Raw genomic sequence first — 19,770 nt, forward strand, 5'->3', positions numbered from 1 at the left:
GTCGCTGCCGGATTCTCAATCAAGATTGGATCATGGAAACATGGCCTGTTAGTACAAGCGAGTATATATTTTTCAATAGCAGGAAAACCAAATCAACAAAGCTCTCTTTTACAAATCCAAGAGGTAGCCACTCCGTGTGTGATTTGTTTTGAATGTCAGCAATTAGCAGGAAGGATTTGAAATCCTGCCTGCCTGCCTGCCTGCCTGCCTGCCTGCCTTGGTGGCTAGCGTGATAACGTAACATGCGTGACTTCATTTACTCGTTCTAGACTAAGAGCAGTGTACCAATATAGCAATGTGCATTTGAACAATCGTGCCACGCCTTTGCCACCTTGATCAAAGGTGCCGGTCGATACCCACGAGGCAGACAAGCGGCGGCAATAATAGCCAAGAAAATTTGCCTCCCCCAAAAATTCATTGTGTCATTTAAGGTCAAGCAAGCAAGTCACACTTATTTCACAATGTAAGTATTTTTCCTCAAACTCTTCATTTCTCTCCAGTACTTTTTCTGGTTAGGACGGACGCAAGCGACGATACGTGTCCCCGGTGCTTATTTGGAATGATCCCCGTCGTTAATAACGGGTTCTCTGTTGAGGTAGGTGGCCCAGTAAACCAGGTTAAAGGTACCAAAGAGCGCGGGGAACATGATACGGGAAATGCGGTCAATCTTGCTGACACCGTTGAAGGTTTTCTTGCGTCCGGCTTTCTTCTCCGAGGAGGCCTCGTCGGGACGGCCGACGGAGCGCTCGGAGACGGTCGCCAGCGTCGAGTCTTTCCTTATATCAGGAGCGTAGCTGGCCACGGCCACGGCGTAGGCATTGTTCTTCTTGGTCGCGCCCCATTGGTTTTTCTGCAGGGGAAAAAAAAAATGGGATGAGTCGTAAATATTCCCGGAGGAGTCGATGGGGCAAACGGCCCGGGTTCTCGTCACGTCGAACCTATTCCGCTGTCGTACCTTGTCATCCACCAGAGTCTTTCCGTCCCAGGCCCAGCCTCGCTTGGTGAAGTAGTTGACGGTGGCAAATTCAATGAGCGCGGAGAAGACAAAGGCGTAGCACACGGCGATGAACCAATCCACGGCTGTGGCGTAGGCCACTTTGGGCAGTGAATTGCGGGCGCTGATACTTAAGGTGGTCATGGTCAGCACCGTGGTTACACCTGTCGAGAGTTTGGACCACTGCATTTCTCGTCCAAGTGCCGCATTCCAATACGCGTACTCACCAAACACAGTTCTGGCCGGAACGGACTCTCGATTAAGCCAAAAAGAGACCTGGGAGAGGATTACGGTCATGATACAGGGCAAATAGGTCTGGATCACAAAATAGCCAATTTTCCTCTTCAGGTGGAAGTGTGCCGTCATGACCGTGTATTCACCTGAGTTCAAAAGAGTCATCAGAATAGATAGCAGATCGGCTTCAAAACCATCACCATTGCTCCTTTCCAGAACAACATATTGGATCATTCCGTACGTCATTTTGTTACAAAGGTATATCCGAGTCCTTCCGGAATTGGAGGACAAATGTGAAAAGTACTTTTATAAAACGCAGCCTTTCGGACTCGTGTCAACAAATCAAATATACCGGTGCTGGATCGGACGGTCTCCTTTCCCACCGTTTGTCCCACTAAGTCATACTGGTTGAGTCTTGAGCCGTCAGCTGCCACGTCCACTGACTGGGAGGCATTTCGGGTCCAAATGTAAGTCACCTCAGACTTTGTGTAGGCATCTGTGGGGGGGGGGGGGGCAGCAGGGGGAAATCCCTCGTTACATTTCAACATTGGGCAAATGGACGGACGGACAGCCAGCCAGCCAGCCAGCCAGCCAGACAGGCGCACAGATAGACAGACAAACAGACAAACAGACGGGCGCACCCTGCACCCACTGGATGTCTGGCTGGGAAAATTGGAGCCCAACTGGCTGGCACCTGTTTCTGTTCACACTTACAACTGCCAAACTTCAGAGGACACGAGTGAGAGTCCATGGGAAAGTCTTCCAGGTGCATGGGGCACTCGGCTTGCACCGTCAGCCTGGGAACAAGAGATCAGGCCGTGCGATGCGCAATTCACCCTGCTTGTCACCTACCTCATGGTATAGAGCAGCGTTCCATCCTCCATAATCCTCAGCAGTTTGTTGGGCATTGTCATGTTATGGGCCACCGACTTCTTGCCGTTGTGAAAGAAGGTATCGGGAGTCCAGATCTTGCTGGCCATCAAGTTGTTGAGGGGAAGAATGTTCATCGGCCCGTGAAACTTTAATCGTTCATCTTTCCAACTCTGACGGAAGAAAACATCCACCGTGTACTCCTGAAAAAGCACAGAGCCAATGATCTCAGGTGTGTGTGTGTGTGTGTGTGTGTGTGTGTCAGAGCCAGAAGGTAGATACGGAGATGGAGTGAAATGATCTGCGTTGCAACTTTCATGAGAGGGGACAATGAATTTCACATGAGCCCATCTTCCTATTTCTGCATTTTGAGCCCGCACTCTCGTCATCCGTGCCGTTTACCGTCCTCGTTGGAGAGTCGGGTGGGGTGGTGAGGGGAGAGGACGGGAGAGGACGGGAGAGGACGGGAGAGGACGGGAGAGGACGGGAGAGTTTGCAGCGACTCGAGAAAGCTTTTAAGGGATCAAGAGGTGTGCCTGAGTGAGTGAGAAATGGAAAAAAAACACATCATGAGGAAAATGGCTGCATCCCAGCACTCACTCTCATGACGGAACCAATGAAGGAATCAAACCACAACAGTCTACCATGTTTTGAATTGACGGCAGTGACTTCATTTCAGCGTGTTCTTACATAAGAGTGGCACGGCACTATGAACTAGCAAGTGAACTTTGTGGGTCCAAAATGAACAAGACACTGTACCATGTCTGTGTCTGACACCGGGCCAAAGCTGGTCACGTAAATATCAGTCTTGACTTGTGTGACTCGGTCTGCAAAATAGCAATCGCGCAGTTCATCAAAAAGCATCAAGGTGGCAAAAGTCAGCAGCCGCATACATGTATTTGATGCCACTTTCAACAAATGGAACAATGCTCACCACCCAGGCCAGGTCTCAGCCTGTTGTCATAGCCATCCAGAAGACTGTCCAGGATCTTAGTGAACGTCGCGATGTCTTTGCGCGTCGCGTCCGAATCCCCTTTGCACCTATCGGTCACATTTCGTAGCATATGACAAACATCCGCATCTGATCTAGTGCCGAAAGGGAGGCGGGCGGGCGGGGCACGCTGAGCCCTTGAGCACAAGCCGTCAATCGCTCAAGCCGTTCTTTTTCAAAGGCCTACATCTCTGAAAACATAGTTGCAAAAAAATGACTCAAGGGTACGTACCGCGCGTGCAATGCGCTTGCGTACACCAAGACGCTCACGAGGTAAGAGCGCCATGGTCCTCTCATCGTGACGGCTGGCTGGCTGGCTGGCTGGCTGGCTGGATGGATGGATGGATGGCTGGATGGATGGATGGATGGCTGGATGGCTTTTGACCACCCCGGCTTTACTGAGGAAAAGAGATACTCACAAGTCAGATCCTCGCGGCGGCTCACCCACCTGAGTGCAAGCTGAGCAGAGTAGCGAGCCGCTCTTAATAAATAGTCAGCCAGCCGGACCCCGACTCCCTGATGCGTGAAGCCATGAATGCCCATTCATTTTTAATCAATGCTCAGTTCCACACAAGTGGAAAAACAAATGAATTATTCAACAACAAAAAAAAGACAGACAATGTGAAGACTTTGATTTAATATGTCCCTGATGTTTTGTCCTTTCCACTTTAGTCTTGCTTCTACGTTACCTTTTTTAACGGGGTGCACACGGGCTAGTTCGTGGGGGGAAAAAACGTGGCAAATATAAATGGAGAACTAGATGGATTTTTTTATTCTCTTTTGAAAGAAATGTAGATGACAAACAAGTGGTAATCAAATACTTGTATCTCACAATGCACAAGTTTAGGCAAAGAAAATGAGGACGACCTAACTTGAGCTTTAAAGCATTTGAAACAATGCCTGAAAGCTTCACATGTACCTACATTTATGCGTACAATTTTGCACGAGCATATCCAGTTTCTGTCCGCTTGCTTGCTTGCTTGCATGCATGAGCAGATGGACGCTTCTCTCCTCCACGGACGGCGTGCCACCACCGCGCTGCCTCTTCTTTACCATCAGTGTTCATTTCAACTGTAGCAGCACCTGTATACGTACATCAAAAAAGGTGCCATTTCAAAGAATGATCGAATCGGACACGTTGTGAGAAAACGTTTGCGTCCAAACTCGGACGTGTCACCGTGATGCTCGTTGACCTTATTAGCAGCCTCCAGTGAGGTGATAAGTGTATTGAGCTCCTCCCTGTTCATCTCCATGCTGAAAGAGTTTAGGCCTCCGTTCTCTCTTATATCCAGATGAAGACTCAACAGAGGAGTCTGAAGAGATGAGATCTTGTCACTGGACAGTGCCAACTGGAGACAGGCAGAGGACACACACAAAAGCAAGACCGACATAAAAACCGCTGTCGTCAACCTCGCGCACATTGATTCGATATATTCAAGCCGACTTCGAGATGACCTTCTGGAAGATTTGTGTGATACGGACAGGACTCAAAGACAAAACGTGAATTGACCTGAAGCTGCCAGTCAAAGTCGTGTAAAATGGCAGAGGAGATCGAGTCGCTTGCGGCCAGCAGAGCGTGGCGAATCTCTTGCCGTCTGCCTTTGAGCACATTCAGCACGGCATCCGAGTGGCTGCTGCTCAACTCGGACAGGCTGAGCAGCACCTGAAAAGAAGAAAGACTGCAATTGTGACCTGAAAACAAAAGCACACTCCCATGTGCCCTTTCCCCTCATACCTCCTCATCGGAGCTGTTGTTGCCTACCGACAGCCGGAAGACTGCTGCCAAAGACTCCATCAGGTCCAGCCACTCGTCCAGGCTCCAGGAGGCATTGTAGTCGTCTCTGCGAGGAGCTTCTCGACCACACAGTCCATCCACTACTCCGTGGCACAACTGCAGGCAGACAGGCAGCAGGCAGGCAGACAGACAGACAGGCAGGCAGGCAGGCAGGCAGACAGACAGTCAGACAGACAGACAGACAGAGAGACAGACAGACAGACAGACAGACAGACAGGCAGCCACACGCGCTGTGAGGCTCTGTGTCATGCGCCATCTTTTTCATGTTAACAAATAAATATCCTGCTGGTCTACACTGGAATTTGAGGCGCACAAAGGCACATATTACCATTTAACTATCTTTGAGAGCTTCGCTGCCGACAGAAATACGCCACATTAGTGCACTTACTTTATGACACTCCGTAAGAGCTAAGTTGTTTAGTCGGGCCGTCATCTTTCTTCCACTTCCGCTTCGTGGTCAGCTGACCGCTGGGCGAGAGTCACGTGACTGCGTCATGCTGCGTTGAAGTGCCTCGCGTAAAAATGGGAAATGAGAAAAGGACTTTGTTTCGCCACAAGATATTGAACGTGTTGATACACGCAACAACAAGATCAACAAACAAACAAACAAACAAACAAGAAAGAAAAAACCAAAATCAACCAGTGCTGTAGTGATAAGACTCAGTGAGCGTCAATTTCCCTCATTTGAAGATTGAAAATGCCCATCTCTGGAGACTCCAATTCAAATGCAACTTTGAGCCTCGGGGATATGCCAGATGTGCACTTTTCCCACTACAAACTAATGGTTGAAACATGTTTCCAGCGTCATTATTCAAGCAAGACCAAAGCTGTCTCATAGATAATGAAATCGAGCAAGCTTTTAAAAAGGTGACATCATGAACACTTGTCTCGTTGCTTTTGTGGCCGGAGCACCCAAAAGTCTTTGTGTTTTATTATAACATTGCAGTTAAATGAGTCAGTCATTAAGTGAAACGTCTGAGCTCAAGACTTAAGCTGCCCGCAAGGCCCAAGTTGCCGTTGCGCTGCCGTTTGCATTCAAGTGCCTTTTAGCCAATCTCACACCTGTGACGTGACTCATTTGCCTCTGTGCTCTATTGTTATCGCTCATCTGCTTCTAATTGAAAGGACCGTACAATAACAACAGCCGTCTGAGTGCCTTGAAGCAATTACCTATTACCTTTCAGCATCAGAATTTGAAAAGATGATCGTCCTCCCTCCCTCCCTCCCGCTGTCTCTCTGCTAATCGACTGTATGTTGCTTTCTCTCTGTGTCATGTCACTGAAATATGGATCCATCTATGGTACAGTCTATCAAACGATCACTCACTCGATTATTGAGCCAGTCTCAGACGCTTTGTGGCCAGGCCATTGAAATGTAACGTGGCGACCAGGTGACGTGTCGGTGACCTGAGCTCAGCAAACCTTTTGGCGCTGCTTCTTTTTCCTCGGATACTTTGACGACAGATGCCTTGGCGTCTCAATTTTGCTCTTCAATGAGGTGCATAATAATTGCTTATTTCCACCCTTGATATTGATTTCCCGACATTAACATGGAAATGTAACGTAAGTGTCTTTCAAGACCCAAGCTGATGCTTTTGTCTCATCATCGTCATCATCTTTTCCCATAGGAAAGTGTAGCATATGAGTGTTGAAATATTTCTGTGGAACTGGTCCCCCCCAAAAGGGCTGTAAAAAGGAACATGAAAAAAGAGAGGAGAAAAAAAAAAACATCGACTTGGCTCCTCATCCTAGTAATGTGTATTCTCTCTGACATCATCATTATAAAATTAGGAACCAGGTTTTGTGTTCCTTCCAGATGTGGAAGCTCGAAACGGCATTCCATGGACCGTTGCCACGTTTCATGAAGTGTCCAGCCAGGCCAGGGCTTGCTTTTGGAGTATGCTCCTACTCCTTTCCTTTTGACCAAATTGTATTTGTGATTTATGGCATTTTGCCACGATGCAATGGCATTCATGCAACGGGCTCAGCAGCAAGCATGTACACACCCAGAGAACATACATATGGTGTTATCCTCTTATTTCCCTTTCCCACCTAAGCTTCCTTAACCAACGTTCTCTCCCCAATCTCCTCCCCTCGTGTTTTTGGCCTTCAAGGCAGGCAGGCGGGCAGGCGGGCATGCGGGCAGGCGGGCATGCGGGCATGTGGGCAGGCGGGCAGGCGAGCATGCGGGCAGGCGGGCAGGCGGGCAGGCGGGCAGGCGGGCAGGCAGTTCACCTGCTGCTGCTGCTGCTGCGGCTGCTGCTGATGGGATCCTTCTGGAATGCAAAGGCTGAGATTTAGTGGCCTAAGAGCCAGCCGTTGCTGCCAAACAGCAGGAAAGGGAACTTGTTCATCATGCACTGTGCTCACGGCCCAAACGATCAACTTGACCTAGAAGACACTGGGCAAAAGCAAGGACACTCCACAGTTTTCATATCTTTTGAGTTGACATGTATGGAAGGCGAAAGGAGGTCCTGCTGTTAGCCCAGGCCTTGAACTTGGCACGTGCAGCAAGCCGGACCCGGCAGCTGTCTTGTTCGCTCTTGTTTGTGTACCCATTTGCACATGCACGCTTTGGAGTTTTATTTGCAGATCCCAAAGCATCACAGCTCTGTTGCCCGTGCCAAAGCACCTGCAGCAGTTAAAAATTCCTCAGCGTTGCTGTTGTTTTGAAAATGCTTGTAAAAGAAGAAGGCTTGGTATGGTTTCACACCCGGCGGCCACATTTTCAATGGGAGTGTTTTGGGCAATGTCACTCATTGAGCTTATGTCGTATTTGAACCTTTTGTATTTGACTGCTAGTGCAAAATGGACATCGAAAATATGGAGGAGGCACAAGCAAATGATTTCCATTCTTTCAGTGACAAAGTGGCTGTGCGAGGCTATTCCACCTGCCTCCATTTTGGACAATTGACAGTCTAATTGTGCAAAATTGAGCCAGCCGCTGTCAAAGTTGTTTGATGGATGAACACATTTCTTTGCCCTTCCAATCACCGAGGACTCCCATGGCACCTGGCTTCTAAGCAGCACGAGAGGAGCTCGCAGATGTAGCTCATGCACGCTACCGAGCACTGACCGCGTATACCGTGCAAGGGGCCCGTTGGGTGTGTCCGCTTCCAAACGGCTTGGAATACTGGAGACTCGTGTAACAGAGGCTCAACAGCACTCCCAAGAAGTCATTGTCATCTTTTGTCATCAACCAACGGTGTACGACTTACGCACTGGTGTTTTTGCTTTTCTCTTCTCACACGCGCACGCGCGCACACACACACACACACACACACACACACACACACACACACACACACACACACACACACACACACACACACACACACACACACACACACACACACACGTGGAAGCGTTTATTGAATGCGAGCCATACGCTGAGTGATATGCTGCATCATCATGAGCCCCCATAGCACAGAACAGTAGTAAAAAGGTGTGTGACATGCAAAAACAGACACAAATATTTTCACATTTCCCTTTTCCCACCACAAATAGAAGCATTGCGTGCCTTTCTGATGTTTTCAACTTGAAAATACAAAGCATATGTTTTGGCCAAGACTTTTTTCTCATGTCACAATACTTGAACATTTACAAGACCTGGCCTTTACAAACACTTCTGGTCTGGAACACATTTTATGCACGTTCCAATAGGCTCCAGGCCAAAAAAGCAATGCGTGTGTGCGTCTTTGCGAGAGACTTTGCGTTCATTTCCTTTTCGCAAGTGTCTCCAACCGTCATAATATTGACCATCCAAGTACGTAAAGCATTAGGAGACCTTGGGGACTTCACAGTAAAAGATGCTGGCTGTCTTAAAAACAACTCTATTTTCGAGACAGACAAAGAAAGAAAAAAACCCTCAAGGGATTGGCTTGTTTTGGGTCCCATTTTGAACCCAGCACTTTGAAGCCCGTGGGTGGTATTCCTTCCTTTCATAGGATCGATCCAGTGTGAGACAATCTGAAAGTCACATGCACATCTGGAAGCGGCTCAACTTCAAGTTGGGATGTGTTGTTTCTCTGGACGGAGGGAGGGAGAGAGAGAGAGAGAGAGGGAGAGAGAGAGGATTATGGTGCTCCTTTGGGGGGGCTTGCGTAAACCAAGACTAGTGCTTACTTTAAGCCATCAGTCTTCATTCACCAGCACTTAGCTGGGCTTTAACCAACATTTCAAATGCTCATTGCACTAAACTTGCTTTCTTCAAGTCAATTTTATTCTCAGTCCAGTAGTTACTTAGAAAGCCTTTGATAAAAGTATCGATGCATGAAAGAAAGACAAAAAACCTGGCCTGACTCAACAAGGGGAGTCAGTCCCCGAGTCGAAGTGTCAATGGGCCGGCCACCAGTAGAGGGCACTCACTGTGCACGGATGTAATGCAACAGAGCGGACCGACGGGCGCGCGGGCGCGCGGGCGCGCGGGCGGACGGACTCCAGCCTTTCCCAACTTTTGGGCCTGCCAACTTGTCAATTGGCTCTCATTCTGTGTGCTTTTGATCATTTCTCCATTCATCCACTCGAAAATAAAAGCTACTCTAAGCAGAATGTAGTTAAGAACAAATGCAAGAGCTAAGGCAATCGCAAGCAGTGGCATCGTGCTCAAAGGTCAGATGGAAACGTTGCACCGGCGTTCATGCACCTGCTTGTAATCTTGCATTTGTCCAAATCAAAAGGAGCGGCGGCGGCGGCGGCGAGTCGTGAGTTAACAGCGCATTCTTGTGCAAGTCCGCACACCCTCGTGCAAGCCATCGTGAAAGGACACATTTGCAGCGGCCGGCTGGCTGGCTGACAGCGGGTGACGCTCGCTCGCTGCAAACGTGGAAGCAAATCATTTGCCAGGCGCCTTTCATCAAACGCAAGAGAAAAAAACAATCCGTCCAAAGTGGAACTCAGAAGCATTCATTGCGCGGCCGAGAACCGAGAAGCGTTTGAGAGGCCTGCGGCTCACGTCAACGTTTGGTTTTACAAAATCACCTCAAAACACAGGCAACACACCAATGTAAGAATTCCTATGGGAAGAAGTGGGCAGGAGGTCACCGGCGTCTTGCTTCTTGTCCAGGCAGTCGACAGGCCAAGGGTCAAGGGCTCTCTCTCTCTCTCTTGCCCAAGTTGCCCACCCCTTGAAGCCTTTTGTGAGAAGTGTTGGGGTTTCAGGTGGCGGGAGGGAGGGAGGGAGGGAGGGAGGCTTGTTGAGCGCACCTCTGCTCTGTGTTGGATGTAGTTGGCTGAGTGACGTACGCGCAAGTTGGAGGGAGCGCTTCACTCTGCGCAATAAAGAGAGAAAGAGAGAGAGACGCGGGCCACTCAGTGAAGGAGGAGAAGGAGCGAACCAAGCGGCACCGACAGCGGCACCGACAGCGGCCCCAGCACCGGCACCAGCCGCAGCAGCAGCGGCACCGGCACCGGCACCGCCACCGGCACCGGCATCAGCACTCACTTGTCAGCCAGCGCATCTCACGGCCAACTGAGAGGAGGAAACATGCTGTCGCCTTATTAAAAGTCACCTTTCAGCATCTGCGGGCTTTTTTTTGTCTTGGTAAGTCCTCTCTTTTGTTTTGAAACAAACAAAACAACAATGGCAGTGTGGGCCAAGGACGCTCACAAATTGAGACTTTGCAACTCTTTGCCCCCAAAATGTACTTTGCATCCTGAATAAGATCCATTGGCTTTTTACAACACGATCAACTGGTTCCTCCAGCATCCTGCTTTGTGAGCCAACATTTAACAAGTGGAACCGGCCGGTGCAATTAGCGCAGACTGAATAAAAGAGAAAGGCGCAGAGCCTTACAGAGATGACATCCAAAGACACCTTTGGTGCAAGGAGCTTGACACCCTACCTGCTTTTACTAATTGCTGATGCTGTCAAGCCTAATCCAATAGTACTGAGGCAGGCCATGCATTAAAAGCAACGCCGATGAAAAAAGCTCTGATCTCGTGACCCGGGCTTGAGTAATTTGGGTCCTGAAGGAACCCCCCCCCGCTATTTGTTGTACTACCTGACGTTTTCAAAGTAATAACAGTAACAAGGGTGTTAATGATGACTTGTGACTCTCGCTTGTAGTCGGAGTCTGATCAGATTTACACGGAGGTGAGAAGCAGCGTGCAGAGGTGCTGAATGGAACGGTCTGGGCTTAAAGTGAGGCAGATCCATCCGCATGACGCTGATACGCACGCGTGAAAGGGTTAAAGGTGAGGAGAGAGAGAGAGCCTCAGCGGCAGAGCACGTCTATCTGGCTCTCTCTCTCTCTCTCTCTCTCTTTCTCTCTATCTATCCATCCTCTAATGACCTCATGAGTAAAAGTCAATTACTTCTGCGTCATGATCAGAAAGGGACGCGCGGCAGGGGGCTCTTTCAGCTTCACCGCTCCTCATTCTAACTACTCCAGTCATGAGCCAGTCTTCCACATTCTTTTTCTTCTCATTCCTATTCTTGTCGTTAATAGTACTAGCGAGACGTGCTTAACGAGGTACTTTGACCTGATGACGCGCCGGTTGGCATCGATCTCATTTCGATTCAATCTGCGAGCCAGCCTTGGAGCTCCATCCAAAAGAGCTGGGTGGATGTTCTGCAGTCAACCCAAGTGGAGTATGTTGTCAGAATGAACATGAGCTCGGATCGTGCGCGCAGTGAACTTTGTAGCGGGAGCCGCTCGGGAGCCGCTCGGGAACCGCCGGGGATCCGCTCGGGAGCCTCTCTGGAGCCTCTCTGGAGCCGCTCTGTAGCAGCTCTGTAGCAGCTCTGGAGCAGCTCTGGAGCCGCTCTGGAGCCGCTCTGGAGCCGCTCTGTAGCAGCTCTGGAACCGCTCTGGAGCCACTCTGTAGCAGCTCTGGAGCCGCTCTGGAGCCACTCTGTAGCAGCTCTGGAGCCGCTCTGCTCTGCTCTGCTCTGCTCGGCTCGGCTCGCTGTCAATCATAGGCTGAGTCAAACAAAGAGACGTTGTTGTCTTGTTATTCCTGCTTATCAAACGTGATTTAACAGCTCACGGGCTGGTGCCGAATGTTGCCATTCTCTCAGACAGCTCTAGGCACGTTTGTGCGAACAGGAAAGACACACGCGCTCGTCTCAATCTCTCACTGGCCTGCCGATTGTTGACACATTTGTCACACGTCAAATCACGTTTGGATTTTTACCACCAGGGTGGCTTGTAAAGTTTTGATCAGGATCAGGGAGGAATGAGTCTCCTTGCAAACGGAATCATTGTGTGTGTGTGTGTGTGTGTGTGTGTTCCAGACCTCACCATGGGAAGCAAGACTCTGGCAGCTCCTGTCCCTCTTCACCCATGGCTGCAGCTGGCTAATTATTCCCTTCTCCAGAGCTCCACGGGCCTTCAGCTCCCAACAGAGCACTTCCACAGCATCTACAGCTTCAGCGCCCTGCATGCCATTCAGCTTCACCAATGGAGCCCGGGCTACCTGCCCAAAGTGCCTGTCCACCTCTCTTCTATGGCCTCCATCCCTCTCTTCCCTTATCAGCTGCAGCCCAAGCAGGACTCAGCAGGTGGCACGCAGAGCTCAAAGAATAAACCGCGCTTTGACTTTGCCAACCTGGCCACGGCGGCCACCCAGGAGGATCATCTGAAGGCGGAAGACCTGAGCATGTCGGGGGCCGCCGCCGCAGCTTCATCTCACCACTCGGAGCCGACTGGCCTCGGGTGCCTCCTGGATGTGAGCAAGCTGGCTTACCCGGAGCGCAAGTCCGGTCGAGGGCGCTTGCCCTCCAAGACCAAAAAAGAGTTTGTGTGCAAATTCTGCGGGCGCCATTTCACCAAATCCTACAATCTGTTAATCCACGAGAGGACGCACACGGACGAGAGGCCGTACACTTGCGACATCTGCCACAAAGCCTTCAGAAGGCAGGACCACCTCCGAGACCACAGGTGAGAAAGTAGGCTGTGCTCTTAGTTTCAAGCTGCACTCTCATCTCAGCGGGACATGTTTAGGCAGTGTCAAGAAAGAGGAGAGCCGGCCGTATGAGGAAAATGGACAAGTACATGTTGCCAGGATGTTGGTCTTGCAAACCGTTGCGAGGTAGGTGGGTAGGTAGGTAGGTAGGTAGGTAAGGAATGGCAAAAGCCAAATTCTTCTTATCAATGATTTGATAGCATTTCATTCATTGTATCAGAAATCATTTGACATGTAACAACAAGTTAATGGCCTTCGACCAGTATGAAAAGTATTTAGTGGGGAGCGCGAGCAAGCATGAAGGAATCGAAAGTCTAGGCGTGCCCTGCTCTGCTCTGCTCTGCTCTGCTCTGCTCTGCCGTGGTGTGTGCGGTTACTTGGCACAATAGCAACAATGCATTCAACAAAATCCTCCTTCAGATTCATTCCAAACGCTCAATTACTCCTCTACTACATTTATCACAGCTCAATGATGTTCCGTTTCAAATGAAGCAATTGGATATGATTATTAAATCTGAAGAATTGACACATATATTTATATATATATATATACGTCATTGATGTGTTTGTTTGTTTGCTTATCGAACAGTAAAGGGCAAATGGGGTGCTCTTAATGTTGCGCTATTACGCGGTGGTGCTCGCTGTGGCGGTGCGGTCGGTCCCCGGCGGGCACTTCATGGATACTTTCATTCAAAAGGGCTCTCCCGTCAGTCAGTGGGGCCGCATGAGGCAGATAGTAAACAGTTGCCTTCAGAAAAAGACATCGTAGAGCACGTGTCTGATACCACGATACCGCCGTTTTTCATACCTTGGGCACGGGGTGGTTTAGCGCGGCAGATGTTGCGACCACCTCGAGTTCATTTCTTTTCTACATTTCAAATGGTTTGTCCGACATTGCGTCGAATATAGTCTTTACGGTCGTCGACAAAATGCGTAGCTAGCGGGTGCGCTTATTTGACTCTTTTGTGATGCGTGTAGAAATATCTGTTTCACATCAAAACACCAGCAGGAAGCCAGTGAGAAAAAAAAAAAGAAGGATGAAGACTGCCTCACGTTTGTGCAAACTGTTCTTCCTTCTTGCTAACGCTGCGATCGATGTTGTGTCCACCAGGTACATTCATTCCAAAGAAAAGCCCTTCAAGTGTCAGGAATGTGGCAAAGGCTTCTGTCAGTCGCGGACGCTGGCTGTCCACAAAACCTTACACATGCAAGTCAAGGAACTCAAGCCAGCCAAGATGAAATGATGCTTCAAGGGGAAAAAAAGCAAGGAAGCAAGCAAGCAAGGAAGGGACGGGACCATGTATACGCTTCACTATGACCAAATAGCATCATCAACCAAAGACTTGTTTGACTTGGCACCTCCGAAACTTGGATTCCAAAGACAAGGTCCCGCCATTTTTTCTGCAAGGCAGGAAGATCAAAGCCATCTTAGCACATTTCCCTCCGTTTCAATTTTTGTACAAATGCATTATCAGAAATGTATTTTTGCACTTTAATCTGATGATTGATTTGTTTTGTTTTTCCTATACTGGATCTTATTTTCACAGCAAATAATCATTTTGGAATAAAATATTTTACTGGAACTGCTTGAGTCTGAGCTTGCTTGACTTCAATAAACAATAAGAATGCCATCGGGCTAAAATCTATATTAGCCCAGGACCACGCGGTGAGCTCATCATCTCTAAAAGTGCTCGTTGAATTGCCCCCGCCGAGCCTAAAGGGAAATTACACATGTAAACAAACGTGTGTATGTTGGCATGGGACCAGGCCAGGAGGACGAGGAAAGCTGTCGCTCCAGTGCGGATGCTCAGCGAGCTACTCTGCATTTCTCTTAGAGGCAGGAACTAATCAGTCTGTCGGCATCGGCCGTAGTAGCCAGGAAAACACACACACACAACCCCAGGTGGTCAGCTCGAGATGGCAGGGGATGGATGGATGGATGGATGGATGGATGGATGGATGGATGGTGGACGTGACACAAACCTGCTTTAAAAACACCCTTGTTCACAGCTCGTCCAGACAGACACGCTGCTGCTGCCAACCAAGCGCACAGACAAAGCAACCAAATGAGTTGTGAGGCAATCCCACACTGCTCTTGCCTCGGATAGGCGATGCATGACAAATGCGGTCCGGAGAGTTGACAATCCGAGTCCGCCCGCCCGCCCGCCCGCCAACAATACATACGTGGATGGACAGCTTTTGTTTGACAGCATGTGTAAATGCTGGCTGGCTGGCTGGCTGGCTGGCTGGCTGGATGAAATGATCAACGGCCACTCCGGGACCCGAGTTTGGGGGCTTTTCCCAATGCAACCTTGAAAGAAACAATGGTCACCTACTAGTTGTGGGCCATCAGAAAGACAAACACGCACAAACCAAAAGAAAGGACAAAAACAATGGTCTCTGAAGTCCCAATTCAAGTGTCAAAACAGGTTTTGGCCTACCCTCTCCTGACTGCCTCGCCTCGCCTCACTTCCTTTTTGTCTGCCAATTGCCCATTTGAAAATGGGCAAATGGAGTTTTGCGGAAGCCAATGCGTTTGCAGACCCGTTTTGGTTACTACCGAAGGGAAGGACTTCTCCCCGAGGCCGAAGGGAAATGTCCTTCAGTGAGACTCCCCTAAGTGAATCATCGATGGAACTGGAAGAGGTCGTAAAAGGCACAGTAGACGTGGCTCTGCGCCACTGACAGACACTTTTATGGCTTCCCACCGGCGGCGGGTTGAGACGGAGGGCGGCAGGATGGAATGGACGGGACGGGTCGGCCGGTGAACTGACACAGACCCCGGCGGGGACTTCCTCCAGTGACAGAGGAAAGGAAGCGCCAACCCAGCAGCGTTTTGCACTACACCATCACAGTAGGTCAGGAAGGTGAAAATGACTTCAAGCTCACATTCCTGAGGCCTGAGGCCTGAGGCCTGAGGCCTGAGGCCTGAGGCCTGAGGCCTGAGGCCTGAGGCCTGAGGCCTGAGGCCTGAGGCCTGAGGCCTGAGGCCTGAGGCCTGAGGCCTGAGGCCTGAGGCCTGAGGCCTGAGGCCTGAGGCCTGAGGCCTGAGGCCTGTGGCCTGAGGCCTTTCTACATATATGCTGGCTAACAAGCTGGGAGCGGGTGTGGAAAGGAGCCGTGGGCAACGCTGGTAAATGATGGGAGGGGCGCTGTCCAGGGTACCGCTCGCATGGATGCATGACACTCAATGGTACGCAAAGCCCAGCGAAGAGCATGAAGGCTGTCTTCCAATCCAACGCTTCAAATGCGGATGTGCGATGGAATCTCCTTGACCGATGCGATGCGTCCTCCACCCGTTGTTCTCCTCAAAGGTGATTCCGACAGCCCGTTTGTTTATTTGCACAATCATCACATAACGCTTCAAGAAAATGTCACAACGGAGAGGACAACTCTTTGACTCCACCTGCCGGAACGTCAAGCGGACACGATGGGAAAGCTTCGACGCAGTGCCGAGCGAGAGCACGCGTCAGCGCGATGGGACTGGACATTGTGATTTCCTTTTCCTTGAAAATGTCAACAGTGACTTGAAAGAAAGCAAGTGTGGCTGGCGCCTTTGTCAAGAAGCAGCTTTCCTAAAACATTGTTTAGGTTGATGTGATGTGGTTTGGCTCCTTTTCCAGACATGGACAGAAAGAAGCACTTCCACATCCATCCAGCTGCTGTACGTTGCCGGTCGCTGTCAATTTGGTCAACGAAACGGAAAGGTTTTTGGCCTTTTATTGGATCACGTTTACACAAAGGAAACACCCAAATGACGGAACGGAACGGAACGGAACGGAACAAACCATCCCGACAGACAAAACTTCATTTCAGAAGAAAAAGGAGGCTCAGCAATCCAGCTGAACATGCATTTCTCTACAGCGCTTCTCTATTTGGCTCGCTCGGAATAGTCCATCCATCCATCCATCCATCCATCCATCCATCCATCCATCCATCCCTCCATCCATCCATCCATCCATCCATCCATCCCCGTTGAAGGAGTCCAACCGCTTATTCACGGGCGCTCTGGCGCGGGGCCACGGTGACGCACTTTGCCCCAAACTCCCACATTGAAGTGTTTTCTTTCAAAACCTGGGAGACACTTGAGATAAGCGCTCGCCCCGAGACGCATCACAATGTCTTCCCTGTTCTTCTCCTTCCGTGGATGCGGGGAACTCCACGAGCTTAGTCGGCGGGTGGTGGACAGGCCAGGCACAGCCATTCGCAGGAAAAGCATCCCCACAATGGCTTGCCAAAGTTAACAGACAGCAGAGGTTTCACTATCAAAGTTGGGCTGGAACAAACACAATAGCCGCTAAAATAACACGCCTTCCCTGCTGCCTCTTCAAATAAGAAATGTTTCATTAGGGACGTTTGGGAAATCAAAGCGCTCTGCCTTGGCTACTCTGCGGCGGCCGGCTCCCCCCGGCCGGCGTTTGCGAGCGTAGCTTCGGCGAGGAAAGGGGCTCGCTCCAGATTTCAACTTTGTTCGTGGAGCAAAGGCAAAGAAGATGCGCTGGTGTTTACATTTGGATCAAGTTGGGAAGGGATGCGGCGTCGAAAGATTTCATCAGCCCCGATGTTTTGTCCTCAGTAAGGTTAAGCGACAAAACAGAAAAGACGGCTTGAACAGAAGATCCGGACGAGTGCGGCTGGCTCAGCCCACGGCACGCGTGGGCTCCTGCCAGATGCGGCTCGCACCTTCCGTCTATTCCAATAGCTAGCGAGGTTTGGCGCCTGGCCTTTTAAGCCGAGATGGACCTTTCTTTCTCACGCTTTGTTTAGTTTAGCCAAGGGGGGCCGAGTCAAGATGCCATGGTTTTCCATTTCGAACCCGCGACGCTTGGGCCGAGCGACCGACGACTCTTTGCGACAACATTGGCACGTGGCTGGCGACAGTTGGCAACTCCAGAGAAAGGTCAGCGTGAAAGGAGGAAGCTTTTTGCAGGAAGTGGCGGAAAGAGGGAATATGTAGCTGACTGGCTTGGACTCGGCTGATGGATTGGAGATCAAAGTCTGACAGTGAAGCTATGTTGACATGGACCAAATGGGCTGTTTGCTCAGGGCACAACTTCAACACACTTGAAGTTATCAATCTGAGTGGAAAATTCCACGCTCACATCCTCCATCAAACCGTGACCTTTTTCTCGCCACGTGAGGTCTGTTGTTTGCTGAATGCGCACACCTCCACTCGTAGCGTTGCAAACGTGATTTGCTGACAAAAATGGCGCAATACTCCGTCGCTCCTCTCTCCAAATGAAATGGGCCGGCCGCTTGCCCCACGCGACCGGCGTTCGAGCTCCAGAGAGGGATGTTTTTGTCCAAATGGAAGTACAACAAGAGGAGCCAGAGTGAGGTTGACGACGGGGGGCTCCTCACGGTTTGATCCTCCTTCCTTCCTTCCTTCCTTCCTTCCAAGAGTAGTGTACAAGACATGATGGAATTGGAGTCAGCGATGACAGAAAGGAATGCGACGCGTGACGCTGGTCACAAAAAAGTCCAGTGTAGGCAGTAGATGGCTAAAGTCTATTTATTTGGTGACTGCTCTAATCTCACTGACAGCAGCGGCATTTGGTGCTGGGCTCCATATTGCATACCTAACTCAGGACCTTGTCTAAACAGGAAACACGTTGGAAGCACTTCTTTGTCGTGGAGAAGTCGCTTTGGCAGCTGGCCAAGCCTTGCTTGTGCGGCTCTGCGGCAAGCACAGAGCAGGAGCAGGGGATGGATGGATGGCGGGGGCAGGAGCAGGGGCAGGATGGCGGGGGCAGGAGCAGGGGCAGGGGCAGGAGCAGGGGCAGGGGCAGGAGCAGGAGCAGGAGCAGGATGGCGGGGCCGGGGGGGAGTTGCTCTGCTCTGCTCTGCTCTGCTCGGCTCTGCTCTGCTCTGCTCTGCCGACATTTGCCTCGAAGATCCTGAAAGCCTGATCTGATGACAGGCAGCCTCTGTGGATCTGTGCCCTCACAAGAAAAACAATAGCACTAGTTGATATGTTTTTTCTGCCCAGCGTCCAAAATACACACGCCGTGGCTATCTGTCGCTGCTATTTAAAAGCAGTACCTCGATCAAACAATGGCAGATAACGAGGCTCCCGTCAAGGAAATTCAGCAGCCCTGGTTTCCATCTTACTCAGCTCCTCGCAGAGGAAGACACTTATTGAACATCCATCCGGCAATTTGCTTGCGTTAAAACCTTGGTGTTTTGACAAGACATTCTTTGTGTCAGCCACTGTTTGAAACGTGGGACTGTGCATTCAATGCCACTGACACGGAGGATTAAGAAGCCAAGCAAAGCAAAGCGAAGAGAAGCAAAGCAAAGCAAAGCAAAGCGAAGCGAAGCGACGCTCAGCTCAGCGACGCTCAGCTCAGCTCAGCTCAGCCGGCATTTTTTTCTCCATTCTTATCGGGCGTTTTTTTTTTTTTCCTTCCCTTTGCCTATTTGGCACGTCCTTTGAAATGGTCTTACCACTTGAGTGCCAAATTGACCAAAAGCATACAAGCTGCTGAAAGTCAAATGGAATTTCCAGCCATCATTCTAAGAGTAGAAAAAAAATATCTTCTTTGTAATTGTTTCTTGACTTGTCTTAAGTAACAGTCTGAAGGCTCGTACTATGGAGCGAGCTCCGTGCGTGCCACTTGGGATGAAAGGCAAGAAAGGCTCGGGAATTTCCACGTCCGGACCCGGCTGGCCCCGCGTCTGAAAGCTCTTTACGTCATCCGTCATTTGTGATATGTAGATGCCTTGTGAAGAGTAGGCCACACGTCCCGGCTCCTCGATGTGTTCACCTTTGGGACGCCAAATTCCCAGTTGACTCACTGCCTGGCTGCCTGGCTGCCTGCCTGCCTGGCTGCCTGGCTGCCTGGCTGCCTGGCTGCCTGGCTGCCTGCCTGCCTGCCTGCCTGCCTGCCTGCCTGCCTGCCTGCCTGCCTGCCTGCCTGCCTGCCTGCCTGCCTGCCTGCCTGCCTGCCTGCCTGCCTGCCTGCCTGCCTGCCTGCCC

The 19,770-nt window shown here is 50.4% G+C and overlaps 3 protein-coding genes across 6 annotated transcripts; 1 reads left to right on the top strand and 2 right to left on the bottom strand.

Annotated features, from left to right (window-relative positions):
• Positions 1 to 83: 83 nt before the first annotated feature.
• On the bottom strand, positions 84 to 3,692 carry gabra2a (gamma-aminobutyric acid type A receptor subunit alpha2a). Of its 3 annotated transcripts, none has more exons than XM_085931075.1 (9): positions 3,322 to 3,692; positions 3,033 to 3,139; positions 2,858 to 2,925; positions 2,081 to 2,301; positions 1,943 to 2,025; positions 1,612 to 1,724; positions 1,222 to 1,270; positions 956 to 1,158; positions 84 to 850 (listed from the first exon to the last, which is right to left on the bottom strand). In XM_085931075.1, exons 1-9 carry the CDS (start codon positions 3,630 to 3,632, stop codon positions 551 to 553), a joined length of 1,455 nt encoding a protein of 484 aa, XP_085787201.1. In that variant the 5' UTR covers positions 3,633 to 3,692; the 3' UTR covers positions 84 to 550. The 3 variants fall into 3 exon arrangements, with proteins under 3 accessions (XP_085787201.1, XP_085787200.1, XP_085787202.1); XM_085931074.1 differs by having other exon boundaries at positions 86 to 850; positions 1,222 to 1,374; positions 1,581 to 1,724; XM_085931076.1 differs by having other exon boundaries at positions 93 to 850; positions 1,222 to 1,374; positions 1,581 to 1,724; positions 2,081 to 2,634.
• A 144-nt stretch (positions 3,693 to 3,836) lies between these two features.
• On the bottom strand, positions 3,837 to 5,416 carry commd8 (COMM domain containing 8). 2 transcript variants are annotated; one of them, XM_085931089.1, is made up of 5 exons: positions 5,273 to 5,416; positions 4,825 to 4,980; positions 4,600 to 4,752; positions 4,283 to 4,438; positions 3,837 to 4,172 (listed from the first exon to the last, which is right to left on the bottom strand). In XM_085931089.1, the coding sequence occupies exons 1-5, from the start codon at positions 5,315 to 5,317 to the stop codon at positions 4,152 to 4,154; spliced, it is 531 nt and encodes a 176-aa protein (XP_085787215.1). In that variant the 5' UTR covers positions 5,318 to 5,416; the 3' UTR covers positions 3,837 to 4,151. The 2 variants fall into 2 exon arrangements, with proteins under 2 accessions (XP_085787215.1, XP_085787216.1); XM_085931090.1 differs by having other exon boundaries at positions 5,213 to 5,313.
• Positions 5,417 to 12,128: 6,712 nt separating this feature from the next.
• osr1 (odd-skipped related transcription factor 1) lies at positions 12,129 to 14,035 on the top strand. The gene is made up of 2 exons (XM_085932384.1): positions 12,129 to 12,766; positions 13,903 to 14,035. Exons 1-2 carry the CDS (start codon positions 12,129 to 12,131, stop codon positions 14,033 to 14,035), a joined length of 771 nt encoding a protein of 256 aa, XP_085788510.1.
• Positions 14,036 to 19,770: the final 5,735 nt, after the last annotated feature.

Source organism: Syngnathus leptorhynchus, chromosome 15 (assembly GCF_054491065.1).
Source record: "Syngnathus leptorhynchus isolate UIUO chromosome 15, UIUO_Slep, whole genome shotgun sequence".
NCBI lineage: Eukaryota > Metazoa > Chordata > Actinopteri > Syngnathiformes > Syngnathidae > Syngnathus > Syngnathus leptorhynchus.